The sequence below is a fragment of the Eutrema salsugineum genome, unplaced genomic scaffold, assembly GCF_000478725.1.
Source record: "Eutrema salsugineum unplaced genomic scaffold, Eutsalg1_0 scaffold_5, whole genome shotgun sequence".
NCBI classification, from domain to species: Eukaryota; Viridiplantae; Streptophyta; class Magnoliopsida; order Brassicales; family Brassicaceae; genus Eutrema; species Eutrema salsugineum.
Genome location: NW_006256612.1, coordinates 13,812,019 through 13,830,246, shown reverse-complemented (window position 1 = coordinate 13,830,246; position 18,228 = coordinate 13,812,019). Strand labels below are relative to the sequence as shown.

Genomic DNA, 18,228 nt, shown 5'->3' with positions numbered 1-18,228 from the left:
AAACAAAGCTAAGCCATCTGATATTATTTTCCAGATTCAGAAACAAGTGGACAAGACAGGTGAACTTTTCGGACACTAATAATCTATTACTAGTAATTTAGAGTTAAATATCTGTCTCTACTAAAATCAACTCAAGCCGATAGTGCCAGAAGTCCGTATCTAATCTCAACATAATCGCGAGCCCAGCGATCCGGAATCTTACCCACAATTTCTCGATCAAAGCTCACGTTTCATTTTCTGATAAAGTTGTTTACTTTCCCCTGGTGATTCTCTTTCTCCTATAAAGCAGGACACTTTTTTTTTTTTGCTATTGAAACCCAAACCCTACTTTGCAAAGCGCCATCGGAAGAGTCGGTTCCGTCTCATTCCTCTGAATCCCAAACCTTTAAAGAGGGAGGAGAGGAGAAGTTTCTCTTGGGATTTCGCCGATCATGGATTCCGATGATGGCATGCTCGATGCCCACGATTTGGAATCGGGAGAGGATGATTTCTACAGCGGCGGCACCGATGATTACAACGATAGTGATGCTGATGAGCCCGATTACGGGTTCGTTGAGGAAGACGTGGACGACTCCGCGATGGTCGCATCGCATCGCTCTCAGGTGAGTTTTAATGAGGAAGACATTGTGCCTTGTTTGGCTTTTCTTGTCTTTGGAACTCGTTATGTATTATCTTGGAAGCTGTTTTCTTTTTTCGTGGGGGTTTTGTTTTCATTTAGGATAATTAGTAGCCTAAGGGCTCTTTCTTGATTACTTCATTTGATAGTAAGCAATTGAAAGTTTGGAATTTGTTGCTGTTTTGAGCTTACTCGACCCTTCAGCAGTTTAGTTTTCCCGCGTGTTCTGGCTTTTAACGGGAATTGCTTTGCTGAGAGAACGGTTTTTTGCTAGACTTTTCCTTCGTTCATGCAATGCCTAGTCTTCCAAGTGATGGAAAGGTAGATTCATGGCAACTTAGTTTTGTTGATGGAAATGGAATTGCGTCGCTATTGATTCTTGTCTCTGTGTATTAGCTTGATGGAATTGCAGTGACTGTTTGACTCTTTATGTTTGATCCAAGCTCAATGTTTAATCCTTCGTGTTTCCAGTAACATAAAAGGAATTTTGAAAAGTCACTGCTGCCAGTAACTTTAAACTCGAATTATAATGGCCTACTGTGTTTATTGTTCTTTATTCCACTCTTTAGTTATAGCTGATATGTCTTTTCCCAAACAACTCCCATAACTACTTTTTTTGCTGACTTACTTATATCTACTATAATGGCATTGCTGATAGTTCTCTATCTGTTTATTTCGCATATGGTCTTATTTTACTGTGACTATTGATGCATTGTTGTTGTATTGATGCATGTTTCCAGATAAATTATGTTGTTCTCAAGGAAGAAGATATCCGCAGGCATCAGCAGGATGATATTGGACGAGTCGCCATGGTCCTCTCCATAAGCGAGGTCGAAGCGAGCATTTTGCTTCTTCACTATCACTGGTAAATTTCCTTGACATGTACTGTGTGATTTTCTTATCAGTACCCTATGTTTTCGGTTTTATATATATTTCTGCAATATTGTTCAATCCTCAAAATAATTTTTTCATAACCACATTAAATGGACTATATATGTTCTTGGAGAACATATATTGATGTTCATACTTGTGGGCTTTCTCTAGTTTCCTAATGCCTGAGAAATGCGTCATTTTAGGAGTGTTAGCAAAGTTCATGATGAATGGTTTGCGGATGAGGAGAGAGTTCGGAGAACTGTTGGCATATTGGAGGGACCTGTTATTCCAACACCTGATGGCCGAGAAGTAATTGCTTTGATTTTTTTTGTCTCTGGATTGTTTTTCTATATATCTCACTTGTTAATTCACATTTTCACTGACGAATGATTTGATGTTTAGCTTACATGTGGAATATGCTTTGAATCTTTTCGTCCTGAAGAAATTGTATCAGTTGCTTGTGGTCATCCTTTCTGCCCTACATGCTGGACTGGTAGGTCACATTCTTTTCTCTCTTTTAGATGCTTACATCTGAAGCTTTTGCAGAAACAGGGACTGTAAGATTTTTGTTTTTTCTTGGATCTATCTGAGTGTATATTTAGTTAGCATTTCGGTTACACAGTTTCAAAGATATGACCTATATATTCGATTGTAAAGCTTAGTTTCTTCCATGCCTGAAATGCGCTGGAGTTTAGTTTTATATTCTGTTCTGTGCTAGAACATTTCTTTTCTGATATCTTTCCTTTTATACTGTACACTTATATAGGTTATATCAGCACAACCATCAATGATGGCCCAGGATGCTTGATGCTAAAATGTCCCGACCCGTCTTGTCCTGCTGCCGTTGGTCAAGATATGTTTGAGAAATTGGCTTCTAAGGAAGACAAGGAGAAGTATTATAGATATTTTCTTAGGTCTTATATTGAAGACAACAGAAAGGTAAGGCGTCAAAGATAACATATATCACACTGCATAACTTACCGCAAGAAGCAGAAACTTCGTGATGCTCTTACTAATAAATTTAACCTTTAAAAGTCATTTTATATTCTTGTGTCCTACTTACCAATTACCATGATTTAATTGAGACCAATTCCCAGGAAGCTCTTACTTCTCTATGTTGTGAAGTGTATTTTTTTTCTTCTTAATATTGCCGGATTGATAGAGGATCCTCTCTGTTCTCATTTTTACCTATTGTTTTCATACTCTTAATCTTGTATGGATTGGCTGCCAGCTCGTTTTCCTGAATGAAATCTCAATAATCACAACTTTCTTTAATGACCATGCTTTGTGAAGACTATAGTCCATATGTATGCCTATGACATGTCGCTTGTCTACTTTTGATGTCGTTCCCATTTGTTTTTTCTACTTCAGATGAAGTGGTGTCCTGCCCCAGGATGTGAGCATGCGATTGATTTTGCTGCCGGGACTGGCAGTTATGATGTTTCCTGCTTGTGTTCGCATAGCTTTTGCTGGAATGTAAGTTTTTGGAGTCAAAGCCAACTAATCTGCTTTCCCTTTATTATTTAATCGTTTTAGTTTATCTTTGTAATTGTGATAAATCTGAAATTCCAGTGCACGGAAGAGGCTCACCGTCCTGTGGACTGTGACACAGTTGCACAATGGATACTTAAGAACAGCGCTGAATCTGAAAACATGAATTGGTATTATTCGTGTTCATGCTCCCTCAATCTTCTGGTTTTTTCTACTATACATCTTGCATAAATATGTTTAGTTGCAACTGGAGTTGTCAGTTCTCTTGCATCTTGCATCTTCCATTTTTTTTTTTATTATATTTCTTGCTAATCAATTTTTGCCTCCTCATCCCCAGGATACTTGCCAATTCAAAGCCCTGTCCGAAGTGTAAGCGGCCAATTGAAAAGAATCATGGCTGCATGCACATGACATGCACACCACCTTGTAAATATGAGTTTTGTTGGTAATGCTTTATACCCATTTCTGAAGTTGTTCAAGTTTGGTTGTTACTCTTTCTCTGCAATGTTGGATTGCAAGCTTGTTTCTCTCTGGTGTCTTAAGATTTAATCTTGTGAGGAAGCGCAATCAGTGCTAATAAATGTATCTTTATATGATCTTTAGGCTTTGCCTTAATGCATGGACAGATCACGGGGAAAGAACTGGTGGTTTTTATGCTTGCAACCGGTATGAGGCGGCTAAGCAAGAAGGACTGGTAAGACCTCTTGTACTTATTTGATAAATTGTAGTGGCTTCTTCTCCTATCACTGATATTTTTTTAGTATTGAAATGTTGATGTGTCAAATAAATTTTTGTGTTAGTATGATGAGGCTGAAAAGAGGCGAGAGATGGCAAAAAATTCGCTAGAGAGATACACTCATTACTATGAACGCTGGGCAAGCAATCAAACGGTATGCAGAAGTTTTTTAGGCTTCTTATACCTTAAGAAATTTCAAAGCTTGAAGTGTACTATACGCTCTAATGTAGTTTCTGGTATAAGATAGAGAATTATGAGATCTTTGACTCTCCAGTTGTGTGTGAGCAAATCAGTATTGCTGTTTAAAAGAACCAGAGAAGTAACATATAGAATTAGCTTGACATGATTAAAAAAACTGTAGCATGGTGGTGCGAACTTTGACTGTCCATTTGCTTTTTCCTGTTTGTGAGCCTTAGCTTTTGTGAACATTGAAAATGTAAATAATGTGAATAATATGAAGGGTATGGTTCAGTAATCCCTTAGCTGACATGTATCTTCTAATGTAAATAATGTGAATAATTGCATCCAATTAAAAAACTTGATTCCATGACCAAGATAAATATAGAATCACGTTTTTGTACTTGGATGCAATGCTTACAAGACATTATTTTTTACATCTATGTTAAGAGGTTTTCCATCTTCCCATCATATAAGTATAAATATTTTTTTTGTGTGTGATTTGGCAGTCGAGGCAAAAAGCTATGGTGGATCTGCAGATAATGCGATCGGAAAAGGTAATTTTTTTTTTTTTTTAAATTGTATTTATCTACCGAATGATAGGTAATTATTCTTTGGAATGGCGAATGATGTGAGCTAACAGATATTCCCTCTGCTATTATTTGCAACACCTAATTTTATTCAGACTCTAAATAGGGACTGCAATGTTGAATTTGATTTGAATTTGTGGTGCTTATACATGCGGGCAATTATATAGAACGTAAGAAGGTTTATGGCAGCTTCTCATATGCTCTGTTGTCTAATGGTTGTGCTAGCTTGAGAAGCTTAGTGACATACACCGCACACCAGAATCTCAGCTCAAGTTCATCACAGATGCGTTGCTTCAGGTTAGTAGCTAAATAACTGTGAGTGAGATTCATGTAGAACATGTCTCTGAATGTTGGTAAAATTACACAGATCATTGAGTGCAGACGGGTTCTGAAATGGACATATGCGTATGGGTACTATCTACCGGATCATGATAAGCGACAATTTTTTGAGTATTTGCAAGGTGAAAAAGAATGTCAACTGTAAATTGGGTGAGTGGAGGCAATGAAGCCGTGGAAAGTTTGAAGTTTATTTTGTTTTGTTGATTTGATCTCAGGGGAGGCTGAGTCAGGTTTGGAGAGGCTCCACAAATGCGTAGAGAAGGAACTGTCCGTGTTTGAAATTGCTGAAGGCCCTTCAGATGACTTCAATCATTTCCGGACAAAACTAACTGGTTTGACCAGGTAATAAAGAAAAGGCCTCACCTTTTAAGTTGACTTTTGGCTGAACTATAGTTGAACATCCAACCATTTGAATGCTTCTTAACCCAGTCAGTGACTTGTATCAGTCATTTGTGTCTAAACAGCATAACAAAAACCTACTTTGAAAATCTGGTGAAAGCTCTGGAGAATGGTCTTGCTGATGTGGATTCTCAAGCGGCTAGCAGCAAATCAACTAACTCTAAACCCAGCAAGTCAAAAGGCGGTGGTGGTAAAGGTAAAGGAAGCTCCAAAAATGGCGGGTCCAGCTCTTAGTTTTATAAAGCGCGACCTCAGGCGATCTCAGGCCAAGGGAAGAATCTCCTGAACCTGTCAAGCGCGCGACTTTATGCGCTTTACGTGGTGCGTCAGGCGGTCGAGGCTGTCGGCTTTTGGGTTCAGGCGTGAATTCTCCGCCGGCTCGGTTGTTAAGGTTTCAGATTATGTAAGTCGAGAGATTGCCTATACGAAGAAAGGAAGACATGTTTTGGGCTCAACTTTGTTTATTGCTCTATTTAACCAAAGCATTTAGACGCAATATATTGGATGGATATGTTCATATCATCAAACCGAAATCGAACCAAACCAATCAAACCCAAATAGATCAATATTGTTGGATTTCTGTTCTGATATAAACTGCATTATGGATATACTTTATGGAAATCTTAGGATTCATATGTAGTTTGATTATTAACCGATTAGAAAAAAAATGATTGTCTTCTTGACTAATTGCTCGTAATTCTCAAGAAAGTTTGAAATCGGTTATATTCTGAACGTTTCCGAGTGGTGAGACGTTATTCTGAAGAAGGTGAAGATCAACGACTAATAAAATCTACTAGTTGTGTATAATAAACTCATCTAATGCAAGGGTCAACTATTTGTTCTGTTTTCTCTAAAGCTAATTCATTGACAACTCCTTCAGATTCTCCCACAAGTTAGTGGCTAATGTGTCATTATCTTCTTTAATTAGTATTAGTATCATTCTTTTATTATTATTTTTGGCAGTGTTACTACATGAACTCCTCAATCTATAGCAAATGCTTGTTACTCATGAAACTTCTCTTCTCCGAGGCTAAATTAGAGAAAGTGATTTGTATCTTCTTCGATGGCTTTCACGGATGGGAAAGATGTATCTAAAGGATTTGTCAAGAGAGTGGCTTCATCTTTCTCCATGAGGAAGAAGAAGAATGCAACAACAAGTCCAGGAGGTGGTGAACCTAAGTTGCTTCCACGATCGAAATCAACAGGTTCTACTAGTTATGAATCCATGAAGCTACCTGCAGCAAAGAAGATTTCAGATGTCACAATCAAAACAAGGATCAAATCATCATCTGGCCTAGTAACGCCGCTACCAAGACGTGAAAAGATCGATAATCGTGGTGGTGGAGGCACGAAGAACAACTTTGGAAAATGGAGAAGCTTTGACGATAGTGATTCAATATGGTTATCTTCCGATTGTGCATCTCCCACTTCTCTTCTTGAGGAACACCGATTATCTGTTTCCTTTCGTTTCTCGGTTGATGATAGTGTAGTCTCTTGGTTATCAAAACTTGCCAATTCTTCCCTCTCTCTGAATCATCAAGATGAAAGTTCCATCAAAGAACGCTGTAGAATCCCAAAGAACACTAAGGAGAACATTCAGAAGAAAGCTTCCAAGGAAGATTCATCTAGTTCCGCTCCAAATTCCACACTTCTTCCTGATTCTTCCACTCAGAGTTCACAAGGAAAGAAAGTTAGCTTTTCACCACCTTCAAGTACAGAACTTGAGTCAGAGATTTCTTCTCCTTGTTTGACAATCTCCCCTGATGTTCCATCAGCTCCGAAAGCAACTTCTTTGGTTCATGAGAAAAGTCTGGATGAGAAAACTGCAGAGTCTTTGGATTCTACTAAGATTATTGCTAAAGTTGATGAGCCGCTTTTCTGGCCATATGAACAAAGATTTGATTGGACACCTGAGGATATCTTGAAGCATTTCTCCATGTCACCTCGGAGAAAGAAGTTATTGAATGCCAAGGTCTCTGCATGTACCTCCCCAAGATCCATGAGAGCACAACTTCTCCAGACAAGAAAATTAGATCTCAAAGACGGTTGTAAAAGAAAGCTTGTGTTCAATGGTCAGGCAACAAACGCATCCAAGGTTCCAGAACTCAAACGAAATATCAGCAGTAGCAGCAGCATCAACAATAACAAGAAAAATGACAGCGTCGAGAAGGAGCACATCGTGAACTGCGTGAAGAGGAACAAAAGTTTGCCATCAAGGCTGAGAAAATCGAGCAAAACATGTTCCAAGGTTGTACCTATTGAAGTGGCTGAAGAAGCGACTGCATCGGAAAGAGCCAAAGCAGAGATAACAGCTAGAAAGCTCATGAACCGCAGAAGCAAGACAATGCTGGAAGACGATTTCGCATTGATGAATGATTTCTCAATTGAAAACGCAGTGGGGCTTGCTGAGTTCAAGGGTCGAGAGGGTATTGATTCAGAGTTTAACTCTGACACTTTCTTGTTCAATGATTCACTCTGAAACTACAGAGGATATCTATACTTGTCAAAACAAAACAAAAAAAACCCTTTCTATGCAACAAATTTTGTTCCTCCTGACTTTATCATTTTTCACTATATACCGAGTTTCAAATCAAGATCTTCAATGAGTAGAAGAAAATCAACGATTTCTCTGATATCTTTACAAGTGGAGGCGAAGACAAACTGATGTTGAGATTCATATTTTCCCTGCATAAGTTTCAGAGAAAGAGTTTCAGATTTAGACAGAGACTTATGTTGCAGCATAAGGGCTTTAGACATGAACAAATCATCTTAGGTACGCAATCATCACCAATTGGAAAGATTTAAAGATTGTTAGAATGATTGACCTGAGCCACTGAGGCCTAATCTAATGTATCACCGAAACTCAGAGAAACTAAACCACCAAGAAATAGCATCCAATCTGCAAAGAAACGTTCATTAACATGACCAGTCTTCTTGAAATTTCCCAAAGATATAAACAAGGTTTCACAACAGGAGACGCTAATTTTCCACCTTGAAGCATATCGGAATCCAATGGAACAGAACAAAATAGAGTTTATGTTTCAATTCTACACTAGATATATTCGAGCTAGCATTCTCAATAGGAGACGCAGTGATCCTCTGTTTAATCCAATCTTAAGAGCCCGACTATTTCATCTTTATATAAATTGAATATATAAATGGCGGAAATAGAAACCAAAACGGCAACTGATAATAAGTAAAACGCAAGCGTTAAAAACAAATGTTAATAAGTAGAGCTAGGAGACACGCTCCTATTTAGAGAAAATAAGCACTAAAACGGCAATTCGATATAACGCAAAACGCAGACGACTCGCGCACTTTTTCATTTTGGCCAAAATAGAGCAAAATTCGTGGACCATAACCCAGGAATTAGGCCTAACGCGCGCAACGCGCACCTGCTGCGAGTGGGTATTAATTTCTTTTTTTTTTGGTCAAACTGATATTTTTTTGTTTTGTCGTGGTCAAAATGATGTTAATTTCTTATTTCATTTCTGTCCCAAACGATATGTTACACAAAAAAAAACAAAAATTTAGAAAGAAGATTGAAGATCAATATACCTGGATTGTAAATAAGCGAAATGCGATTCCTTGATAGCATCAGCCTGTTTTGATCAATTACTCGTGAAGATTTTGACAGACTCTTGGATTTCGAGGCTGTCTAGGAGCTGCAGCAAAGCACAAGAAGAAGAAGAAGAAGCCAGAATACGAAAGCTGGGTCTATGATTCTCATCACCGCCGCTGGAGTTCTGAATGCTATGAATCGACGAATGTATCTTACTAGAAGCTCGTCTGCCAAATTCATTTCCGCAGGAACCCTAAATCTTCGTTCCGGTTCCAATTCAGGTCGAATTTTATGGGAAATTTATTCTCTAGTGATGAAAACTTGGCTGCGTAACTGGTCGGTTGCTTATATTGATGCTTGCTTTTGTAGCAGAAGCAGCCAATGCAACTTCTGATTCTGAGTCACGAGTATCATCTCTAAGGAAGAAAAGGCTAAAGCAGGAGGATCTGCAGCCTGTGGAGAACAGAGGAATCAATGCCCGTAAAGTATCATTCCCTCACTTTTCTTGCATTGTAGTATAGGGTTTTGGAAAATTTCAAATTTTGGAATTTGTAGCCAATTTGTTGAGGCATTTGGCCTAGAAAGTTTCTGGGAGTGATTTGATTACTGCTTTCTATTGTTCTTAACCAATCAGATATTTTACAGGGAATAACTTTTCTCTGACAACCTTCTCTTGAATTTTTGGTTGAAGACATGTCTTTTTTTGTTTATGTAATGATGCAGGAGATGTGTGTGGATTACCAGACATAGAAGAGCTTTCTTACAAGAAGACAAATGGATCTCCTTCATCTGGTAAGTCTCACTGTCTATAGTTTCATTTTCCCTTTTCTATATAAAAAAAAAATACAACTTGTTCTCGCTACTCTCCAACTCATATCAGAATTTCGTGTTTTTCAGGGACGTCAAAACTAAACTCACATGTAAATTCTGCAGAAACTAGCACTGCCGCATCATTGATCAAAACAGCAGGTTTTCTTTCACGAAACACTACTACTCCTTGTGGCATTTTATTCTTTATGGATGTTCCTAAGATGTTAATCGTATTTAGGCAGACCACCTGAAAATTGGGAACAGGTGCTCGAGGGTATTCAAAAAATGAGATCTTCAGAAGAAGCAACAGTTGACCCTGTAAATTGTGATAGAACCGGAAGCTTTTTACCTCCCAAGGTAGAAGAATATCTTACTCCATCTGGGAATTTAGCTTTTGCTGAATTCTTGACTATTGGATTTACGTGGAAGCATCCGTGCAGTGAGATATGCTCATTGCTTTCTCAAATACTACTTCCCATTTGTTTTCCATTATTACATGGTATTCTATGCATAGATTTGCAACCAAAGCTCCGAGTTGCCTTTGTTGTTTTAAATTCAAACTATGCTTAAAAGTAGAGAGATAGATTTCCCTTCTTGTTTTTGCTTCTGACCTTATCTCTCCCTATTTCTAGGAAAGGCGATTTTATGTCCTCATAGGAACACTTCTATCAAGTCAGACTAAAGATCACGTAACTGGTGGTGCGTTTTGAACTGCTTGCCCCATGTTGAGAGAACGCTTAATTTCACAATTCTAGTATCTCTGATATCACCTGATTTTATATCCAGACACTCATTCTTATATGCAGCGGCAGTAGAACGTCTTCGTCACAATGGCCTTCTCACTCCCGAAGCCATTGAGAAAGCTGATGAATCAACCATAAAGGAATTGATCTACCCGGTATATTATCCCTTAGTCATCTTACTTCTTGTTATTGAAGGCCTCGACTTTGATATGAGCCCATGGTTCCATTTTGTTTGCGAAAATGTTTTCGAAAAATGGAAAAAAGAAAGGAATGAAAAAATACTAGAAGAGGAAAATGTTGTGGTTGATTTAGTTTCGATATGAAGCTCACTTGCCCTTTACTTTTAGGTCGGGTTCTATACTAGAAAGGCTAAGAATGTGAAGAGAGTTGCAAATATTTGTCTCACGAAATATGACGGTGACATTCCAAGCTCTTTGGAAGAACTACTCTCACTTCCAGGAGTTGGTCCTAAGATTGCTCATCTGGTAAGACTGGCCAGATTAGTCAGTTTTCTAAAAGAGTCACAAGTTTCAAAATTTCCTAAAGGTTTCTCGTGATGTCCTGCGATAGGTTTTGCATATAGCATGGAATGATGTTCAAGGGATATGTGTAGACACACATGTGCATCGTATTTGCAATCGACTTGGTTGGGTCTCTAAACCAGGAACAACAAACAAGGTGCTTCTCATTCTCTATGAGATCAGCACTTAATGCTTATTAAAATTTTGCTTCGTATTCTGTCTGCTCTCTGTCACTTATTTGTAATTTGGTCTTGACCAGAAAACGTCGTCCCCTGAGGAAACTAGAGTAGCTTTGCAACAATGGCTTCCAAAAGAAGAATGGGTCGCTATTAACTTTCTTTTGGTGCGTAATCCTCAGAGATTCTAACTTAAGAGATGCTTGAACATACAGTAAATAACGTACTTGCGAGTATTAGAACATTTCGAATGTTAGGGAGATAATTGGTTCAAACCTATATAACTCCATTTATTCTTCATCCATCTACACAGGTTGGTTTTGGACAAACGATATGCACACCGCTAAGACCACGCTGTGGAAGTTGTAGTGTCAGTGAGCTTTGCCCTTCCGCTTTCAAGGAAACCCCAAGCTCATCATCCAAATCGAAGAAATCTATCAAAAGCAAGAAGCTTTAATTGCTTTGGGTCTTGAATATCCCTCTACATCATCTTCTAACCCTTTTTTTTTATTAGTTCTATGTAAAAGATCAATTGTATCCAAGAAATTGTATTGGTTTATGGGCAGAAAATTGTAAATCTGTATACCATTAGGTTTTATTAATTATGAAAATACGCTTACGCTATAATTCAAGAACTCAAGAACCGTTCAAGGTTTTTTTCCATCAAAAGCAAGGATTTGTGGGTCACCTTGTAATTTATCTACTTTTGTTAGCAGCTAGTAAAGTGTTTAAGTTTACTTTAAAAGGATTATCAACAAATGTGAAGACAAGAAGAAACCTTAGTGATAGCTGGCTGATGTTTAAGAAATGTTAATGGTTATTAGTACGGTATTACTTTCGTAATTCAATTGGAACATCCACTTAAATTTTATATATTTTTGAGACTGAAATGAAATTATGGGATTCATATATGATATATGATCAATCCTGGGGAGTAATTTCTAAATAATTATAACTTGTAAGAATATACGTGGACTAGGAATAATAGTAGGGATAGAGATATCCTGACGTCCAAACAGAGAGTGGGGGTAGAAAAATTTATTAAAGCAGCAGCCGGAAAAATAAAAAGCAAAAAGGAAAAAAACGCTCGAAGAGAAAGAAAAAGAGGGAGAAGAGCAACGAAGACGGACCTGCAAATTCTGCAGTCTCCACTGACACTTTCGATCTTTCTCTCTTTTCACCTTCTGAAACCTTCAGGTTTCGCTTCTTTTCTTTATCTTCTTTGTATCAGGCTTGCTCGATTTTGCATTATCTCCGTTCATCTCTCAGTTGATTGTTTCGTCTGAGTTCTATGGCTAATGCAATCGGATAAACAGTAGTTATAGCTGTTGATAAGAAATAATCTCTTCTCCATTCTAGATAGGAATCTTAGATTTAATTGAACTGATCATTTTCCAGCTCCAGTTTCTAGGGTTTGGTGCGAAAATTTCATTGTTTTGCTCGGAGGTTTAGTGGCTTCCCCTTTGGGCTTTTGTCTCTATGAATGCATGTCTATTAGGGGTTAGAATACCAAGAAAGGGCGTGTCTGTGCGAGATTGTTATTTGTGTTCATTCTCGGATACTTTTGAAATGTGAAAGTTTACTTTCCTACTTATTTTCTAGTATGAGTGTTTGAGTTCCCTGTAGATTACAGACATGACAGAAATGTAATCTGTATTGTAGTTTATGGAAGGAGATAATCGTCAGAGGTAGCATTTCCCTATGCATCCTAAGCGATCAAGTCAAGGAGATGGGTCAGTTACTAAGCCAGTTAGAAGCAGCGATAGGCTTAGGAGGAGGCCCAAATTGTATAATCGCCCATACGGCTATTACTTCACACCAAACACGTTACGTAATAGGAAACGAAACACAAAGACAAGAACGGCAGCCTCGCAAATCGCAAAGATGCTGCATAAAGGGAACCGTCCAGCACGGGCATCAAATGCCACGGTAAGCATCAGACACCAACGTGAAGGTTCTTATCTATAAACTATTCACTTGGGAGAAGATGATCATTATTGTCCAACGATAATGTGTTTTGTCTTGTTAGTTGCCTTGAAATGCAAACTGCTTATCTTTAGTCTGATTAAACCAGAATGTTGATAGCATTACTAATGACCTACAGCCAATTGCATCCGACCTCCGGCGTTCCACGAGAAAGAGAAGAATTTCTGTGAATCTTGAGGACTATACTGACAGTTCTGGGGCGGAAGATGAAGATATGATGGTGAGAATATTTTCCTCTTGAAAAATCGCTCTGTGATTATGATACTTTAAGCTGTGTTATATGTACTGTGTTATGCCTTTTGAGAATAAGTTTCTGATCTTTTTCAGAGTCCAGCATATCGAACTGTGAGGAGGAGAGGCAATAATGGAGTTCATCAAAATTTCTCAACTTCAAAAAGTAGAAAGGCCATGGAAACTGAATCGACACCACGACGTGAAGGTCTCCGTCCTCGTCGTTCAAAGATCATTGCTAATAAACGACTGAAAACAGAATCTGGCGCCAATCAAGATACATCAGAAGAGAAAGATGGCCAAGATGAAACCGAAAATGGAAATGAATTAGATGACCATGATGCTGATGATGGTGAAAATGAGGTTGAGGGTGAAGACGAGGGTAATGGTGAAGATGAGGGTGATGGCGAAGATGAGGGAGAAGAAGAAGATGGTGATGATGATGAAGAGGGTGATGAAGAACAGGAGGGAAGGAAGAGATATGATCTGCGAAACCGTGCTGAAGTGCGTAGGATGCCTACAGAAGAAATGAACAAGCAACAACAATCTAGATCTCCTCGGAGAGTGTTGCATCAAGGCATGGGCACCAGGGTTGGAAGGGACGTTAGGAGAGGTGGGTCTCGGCTTCACAAGCGCAATCGCTTTACAAGAACAGATGATTCAGATGACTCTCTTCTTGTGGATGAGTTGGACCAGGGCCCTGCGATTCCCTGGGCTCGAGGTGGAAATAGATCTGGACCACCTTGGTTATTTGGGGGTTTGGACACGTACGGGTCAAGTTCATTGGGATTGAATGTTGGAGCTTCTGGTTGGGGTCACCAGAGTGATGGTTTAGCTGCATTAACTTCTGGTGCTCAGACTGCTGGGCCAAGCTCTAAAGGAGGTGCAGATATTCAGCCACTGCAGATTAATGAGAATATAAATTTTGACGACATTGGTGGGCTGTCCGGATACATTAATGATTTGAAAGAAATGGTTTTCTTTCCGTTGCTGTACCCTGAGTTTTTTGCAAGTTACAACATTACTCCTCCTAGAGGTGTACTGCTGTGTGGTCCTCCAGGCACTGGTAAAACGCTGATTGCTCGAGCATTGGCATGTGCTGCTTCAAAAGCTGGACAGAAAGTTAGCTTTTATATGCGAAAGGGTGCTGATGTCCTTAGCAAGTGGGTTGGTGAGGCTGAGAGACAACTTAAGCTACTCTTTGAGGAGGCTCAGCGTAATCAGCCTTCGATAATCTTTTTTGATGAAATTGATGGCCTTGCTCCTGTTAGATCTAGCAAACAAGAACAGATACATAATTCTATTGTTTCAACTTTGCTGGCGCTGATGGATGGCCTTGATTCTCGTGGTCAAGTTGTTCTCATCGGAGCAACAAACAGGGTAGATGCAATAGATGGAGCACTACGCCGCCCTGGCAGATTTGATCGGGAGTTCAATTTTTCTTTACCAGGCTGCGAAGCACGAGCTGAAATATTGGATATTCACACTCGTAAATGGAAGAATCCTCCTACTAGGGAGCTGAAAGAGGAACTGGCAGCTAGTTGTGTAGGGTATTGTGGTGCTGATCTAAAAGCTTTGTGTACTGAAGCTGCCATTCGTGCTTTTCGTGAGAAATATCCACAAGTTTATACCAGTGATGATAAATTTGCTATAGATGTTGGGTTGGTTAAGGTTGATAAGAAGCACTTTGTAGAGGCAATGTCAGCTATTACTCCTGCTGCCCATAGAGGGTCTGTTGTGCAGTCCAGACCACTCTCTCCGGTTGTATTGCCATGTTTACATCGACACCTCCTTGAATCCATGAGTTTAATAGCAGATATTTTTCCCTCGTCAGCCATGTCGTCAGAGTTGACCAAGCTGTCAATGCTTTCATTTGGATCCGCAATTCCTCTCGTTTATCGTCCTCGACTTCTGCTGCTTGGTGGTGAAGGAGTTGGACTGGTAATTGCTTGTCGTTTCTTGTGATTATCTCAGTAGGATTTTATTATTATGAACTGAATTCACTTACCTGTTAGCCTAACAGGATCATCTTGGGCCTGCTATTTTACATGAGCTAGAAAAGTTTCCTATCCATTCTCTGGGACTTCCATCTCTTCTTTCGGATCCTGGTGCAAAGACCCCGGAGGAGGCGTTAGTACATATATTTAGTGAAGCTAGGAGAACAACACCTTCAATACTTTACATACCGATGTTTAATAATTGGTGGGAAAATGTAAGTGTGTGTTTCTTACTATTTAAATTCATTTTCCTGGTTACTTTGGGAGATCATGTTTGTGTGTTTGCTTAATATGATGTATTAGGTTGTCCTATTGGTTGTAGCAGGAACTGCCTTGAGTTTTAAGTTGCGAGTCTGATCATCTTGATACTAATGACTGCAGGCGCATGAACAGCTTAGGGCTGTATTTCTGACTTTGTTAGAAGAGTTGCCATCAAATTTACCCATATTATTACTTGCTACATCTTATGGTGAATTATCTGACATGGAAGAGCAGTCAGTATTTGACAATCGATCTGTGTAAGTTTATACTCTACTTGTAATCACTTTATCCAGTTCCATACTTTGTGGAGCTTTTCTTTTGTTTTTTCCAGAAATTATATGTCAGACAAAAGTTATGAAGATTGGCATTGCCCTTTTATTGGTTTCATACGCCAAGTTAGCATACTCTTCCCTAAACTCACGTTATTACTCAATTTCTTAGATCGTGTACCTTTGCTTTCAGCTACACTGTGGACAAACCATCAAGAGAAGATAGGTCTTTGTTCTTTGAACGTTTGATTGAAGCTGCTCTCTCAGTCATTTCGGGCTTAAATGGCAAACCTGATGGACCACAATCTCTTCCAGAACTTCCCAAGGTTCCAAAAGCACCTACTGGTCCAAAACCCGCAGAAATAAAAGCCAAGGTGGAAGCCGAGCAACATGCCCTTCGTCGATTGCGTATGTGTCTCAGAGATGTTTGCAATAGGTAAAAATGTGTATGGGGCTTTCACTCTAAATAAACACTCGTTCAAAGTGTGATAGCTTGCAGTGACGTGAAGCGTTATTACTGTCGTATTTATACTTAGATCAAGAAAGCGTTTTACTGTTTGTCAACTGGAGGCCAAGAGATTAACAAAAATTGGATAAAACAGTACTAAATATACCTCTTAAATTTTAAATTTGGTAGCTTTGCCAATTTTTTATCATGTAGGGAATTTTCTTGTGTATGAGCCCGATTTTACTGTCTCTTGTTATTGTTTAAATATATATATATATATATGTATATGTATATATTATAACATTGGGATACTTTTGCTTTGCAGGATACTATATGATAAAAGATTTAGCGCATTCCACTTCCCAGTTACTGACGAGGATGCTCCAAACTATCGCTCAATAATTCAAAATCCAATGGATACGGCTACTCTGCTGCAGCGTGTCGATGCTGGGCAATACCTCACATGTTCACCATTCTTGCAAGATGTTGATCTCATTGTGAGAAATGCCAAGGTCCGCTCCTATTTTACAACACATCCCTTTTACGTGGCTATAAAAACTTGATAATGTGGTCTCATTTACAAGATGTTGATCTCATTTATCCAGGCTTACAATGGAGATGATTACGCAGGAGCGAGAATTGTCAGTAGAGCCTATGAGCTTCGAGATGTGGTATGTTTGCAAGTCTCTATTGAATTTGACTGCATATATTGATTTCCATGAAATTGTTATAAGCCTATCATCCCACAAAGCTTTTCCCTGGAAACAATAATTATCTTTTTTATGTTTCAGGTGCATGGGATGCTGTCGCAGATGGACCCAGCACTGCTAACATATTGTGATAAGATCGCAGCACAAGGTGGCCCGTCACAGATACCAGATGATCTGAGTGGGTCTATCCTTGGTTTAGCTCCCGTGGTGCAGATGGGGACTGTTACTAGAGCCAGTGCCCGACTTCGAAATGTGCAGCCAGAGGTTAATTTAGATAGAGATTATGAAGGTCTTAAAAAGCCCAAGAAAACCGCTGATGCTAGCTGTACAGGTAATAATGCAACTGCAACCGCAGATTTGGTTCTTGTTTGACGTGTGAAAAACCAAACTTGTTGCTGGATATAGAACAACTCTTTGATTAATGAGGAGACTTATGAATACTTGTGGTGTGGTGTTTATTTTGTGACGAACAGATTCAGCTGCAGACAAATTACCTCACCAAGATTCAGGGCAAGAGATGACATCTCCGGAAGCAGGCAACTCAAACACATCAGCTCCTTGTTCAGCAGAAGAAGGTGATAAAGAAGATGAAAGCGAGCTGCTGAGAAAAGAGGAGGCTTGTGGGGAAGAAGTGGGTTTAGGTGATTGTTCCCGAGATTCTGTTAAGCCAGACGAAGAAACTTCAAGCAGAATAGAATCAGTAAAGGGACTGCTCATGGAGCGTACTGAGAACTACAGCATTCCGCAGATGGAGAGGGTTTATACTCGAATCATGAAGGGTGTTTTGGAGACTTTGGACAAAGATCTTCGTGATGCTGATAAAAGCCCTAAGCATTCAATTTTGAGATTTTTGTCGGGATTCGCTCAGCATCAGGCGAATTTCTGAGGCTAAAATTTTCTTATATCGGTCACTAGGTTTAGATTTGCCAAGGAAAGAATGAAAGGAACACAAATTTTATTTTTTTTTCAATCCGCATATCTCTTTGACTGAAAAAGTTGCAAGATCAAAAATTAGAAGTTAGGATCTTGTAAAGTGTCGAACTTGCACCTTTAAATCGGAAACAAGCTTAAAAGCCAGCTAAAAAATATTTCTCAATTAATCTTTAGTCTATTCTTGTATCAATCGTGAGCAAAACCTAGCATTGTATATAACATCATAACTCATCAATTTTTCAAAATGTTATTTTTACCAGTCTTTTCTTTAATAACGTCTTCGAGGAGAAGCAGACAAACAGTCCAACAAAAAAAAAACAGAGTACTAAGAGTGAAAAACAGAGCAAGACAAAACTGCTT

General features: G+C 39.0%; 4 protein-coding genes across 5 annotated transcripts; all 4 read left to right on the top strand.

Moving 5' to 3' along the window:
- Positions 1–140: 140 nt before the first annotated feature.
- LOC18994278 (probable E3 ubiquitin-protein ligase ARI5) lies at positions 141–5,815 on the top strand. 2 transcript variants are annotated; one of them, XM_006417912.2, is made up of 15 exons: positions 141–602; positions 1,357–1,481; positions 1,693–1,798; positions 1,892–1,982; positions 2,256–2,428; positions 2,861–2,965; positions 3,062–3,150; positions 3,318–3,425; positions 3,584–3,674; positions 3,781–3,870; positions 4,403–4,450; positions 4,709–4,780; positions 4,851–4,944; positions 5,038–5,164; positions 5,287–5,815. In XM_006417912.2, exons 1-15 carry the CDS (start codon positions 432–434, stop codon positions 5,453–5,455), a joined length of 1,659 nt encoding a protein of 552 aa, XP_006417975.1. In that variant the 5' UTR covers positions 141–431; the 3' UTR covers positions 5,456–5,815. The 2 variants fall into 2 exon arrangements, with proteins under 2 accessions (XP_006417975.1, XP_024008289.1); XM_024152521.1 differs by having other exon boundaries at positions 5,269–5,815.
- Positions 5,816–6,185: 370 nt separating this feature from the next.
- Positions 6,186–7,900, top strand: LOC18994277. The gene has a single exon (XM_006417911.2). It carries the CDS (start codon positions 6,285–6,287, stop codon positions 7,698–7,700), a length of 1,416 nt encoding a protein of 471 aa, XP_006417974.1. The 5' UTR covers positions 6,186–6,284; the 3' UTR covers positions 7,701–7,900.
- Positions 7,901–8,728: 828 nt separating this feature from the next.
- On the top strand, positions 8,729–11,694 carry LOC18994276 (endonuclease III homolog 2, chloroplastic). The gene is made up of 11 exons (XM_006417910.2): positions 8,729–9,064; positions 9,156–9,263; positions 9,507–9,575; positions 9,681–9,752; positions 9,832–9,950; positions 10,226–10,292; positions 10,400–10,491; positions 10,684–10,821; positions 10,907–11,014; positions 11,117–11,200; positions 11,347–11,694. Exons 1-11 carry the CDS (start codon positions 8,941–8,943, stop codon positions 11,488–11,490), a joined length of 1,125 nt encoding a protein of 374 aa, XP_006417973.1. The 5' UTR covers positions 8,729–8,940; the 3' UTR covers positions 11,491–11,694.
- A 396-nt stretch (positions 11,695–12,090) lies between these two features.
- LOC18994275 (ATPase family AAA domain-containing protein At1g05910) lies at positions 12,091–18,031 on the top strand. Its single transcript, XM_006417909.2, has 11 exons — positions 12,091–12,230; positions 12,696–12,962; positions 13,138–13,239; positions 13,347–15,191; positions 15,274–15,462; positions 15,629–15,765; positions 15,971–16,213; positions 16,551–16,737; positions 16,831–16,896; positions 17,017–17,266; positions 17,409–18,031. The coding sequence occupies exons 2-11, from the start codon at positions 12,735–12,737 to the stop codon at positions 17,819–17,821; spliced, it is 3,660 nt and encodes a 1,219-aa protein (XP_006417972.1). The 5' UTR covers positions 12,091–12,230; positions 12,696–12,734; the 3' UTR covers positions 17,822–18,031.
- The last annotated feature ends 197 nt before the right edge of the window (positions 18,032–18,228 follow it).

Bases quoted from the DNA above. Each gene is read 5' to 3' on its own strand.
- LOC18994275 (XM_006417909.2), top strand. From the start codon at position 12,735: ATGCATCCTAAGCGATCAAGTCAAGGAGATGGGTCAGTTACTAAGCCA. The intron at 15,463-15,628 runs GTAAGTGTGTGT...TAATGACTGCAG, and splicing joins TTAATAATTGGTGGGAAAAT to GCGCATGAACAGCTTAGGGC. The intron at 17,267-17,408 runs GTAATAATGCAA...TGTGACGAACAG, and splicing joins CGCTGATGCTAGCTGTACAG to ATTCAGCTGCAGACAAATTA.
- LOC18994278 (XM_024152521.1), top strand. From the start codon at position 432: ATGGATTCCGATGATGGCATGCTCGATGCCCACGATTTGGAATCGGGA. The intron at 3,871-4,402 runs GTATGCAGAAGT...GTGATTTGGCAG, and splicing joins GCTGGGCAAGCAATCAAACG to TCGAGGCAAAAAGCTATGGT. The intron at 4,945-5,037 runs GTGAAAAAGAAT...ATTTGATCTCAG, and splicing joins ATTTTTTGAGTATTTGCAAG to GGGAGGCTGAGTCAGGTTTG.
- LOC18994277 (XM_006417911.2), top strand. From the start codon at position 6,285: ATGGCTTTCACGGATGGGAAAGATGTATCTAAAGGATTTGTCAAGAGA.
- LOC18994276 (XM_006417910.2), top strand. From the start codon at position 8,941: ATGATTCTCATCACCGCCGCTGGAGTTCTGAATGCTATGAATCGACGA. The intron at 10,293-10,399 runs GTGCGTTTTGAA...TCTTATATGCAG, and splicing joins TAAAGATCACGTAACTGGTG to CGGCAGTAGAACGTCTTCGT. The intron at 11,015-11,116 runs GTGCTTCTCATT...GGTCTTGACCAG, and splicing joins AACCAGGAACAACAAACAAG to AAAACGTCGTCCCCTGAGGA.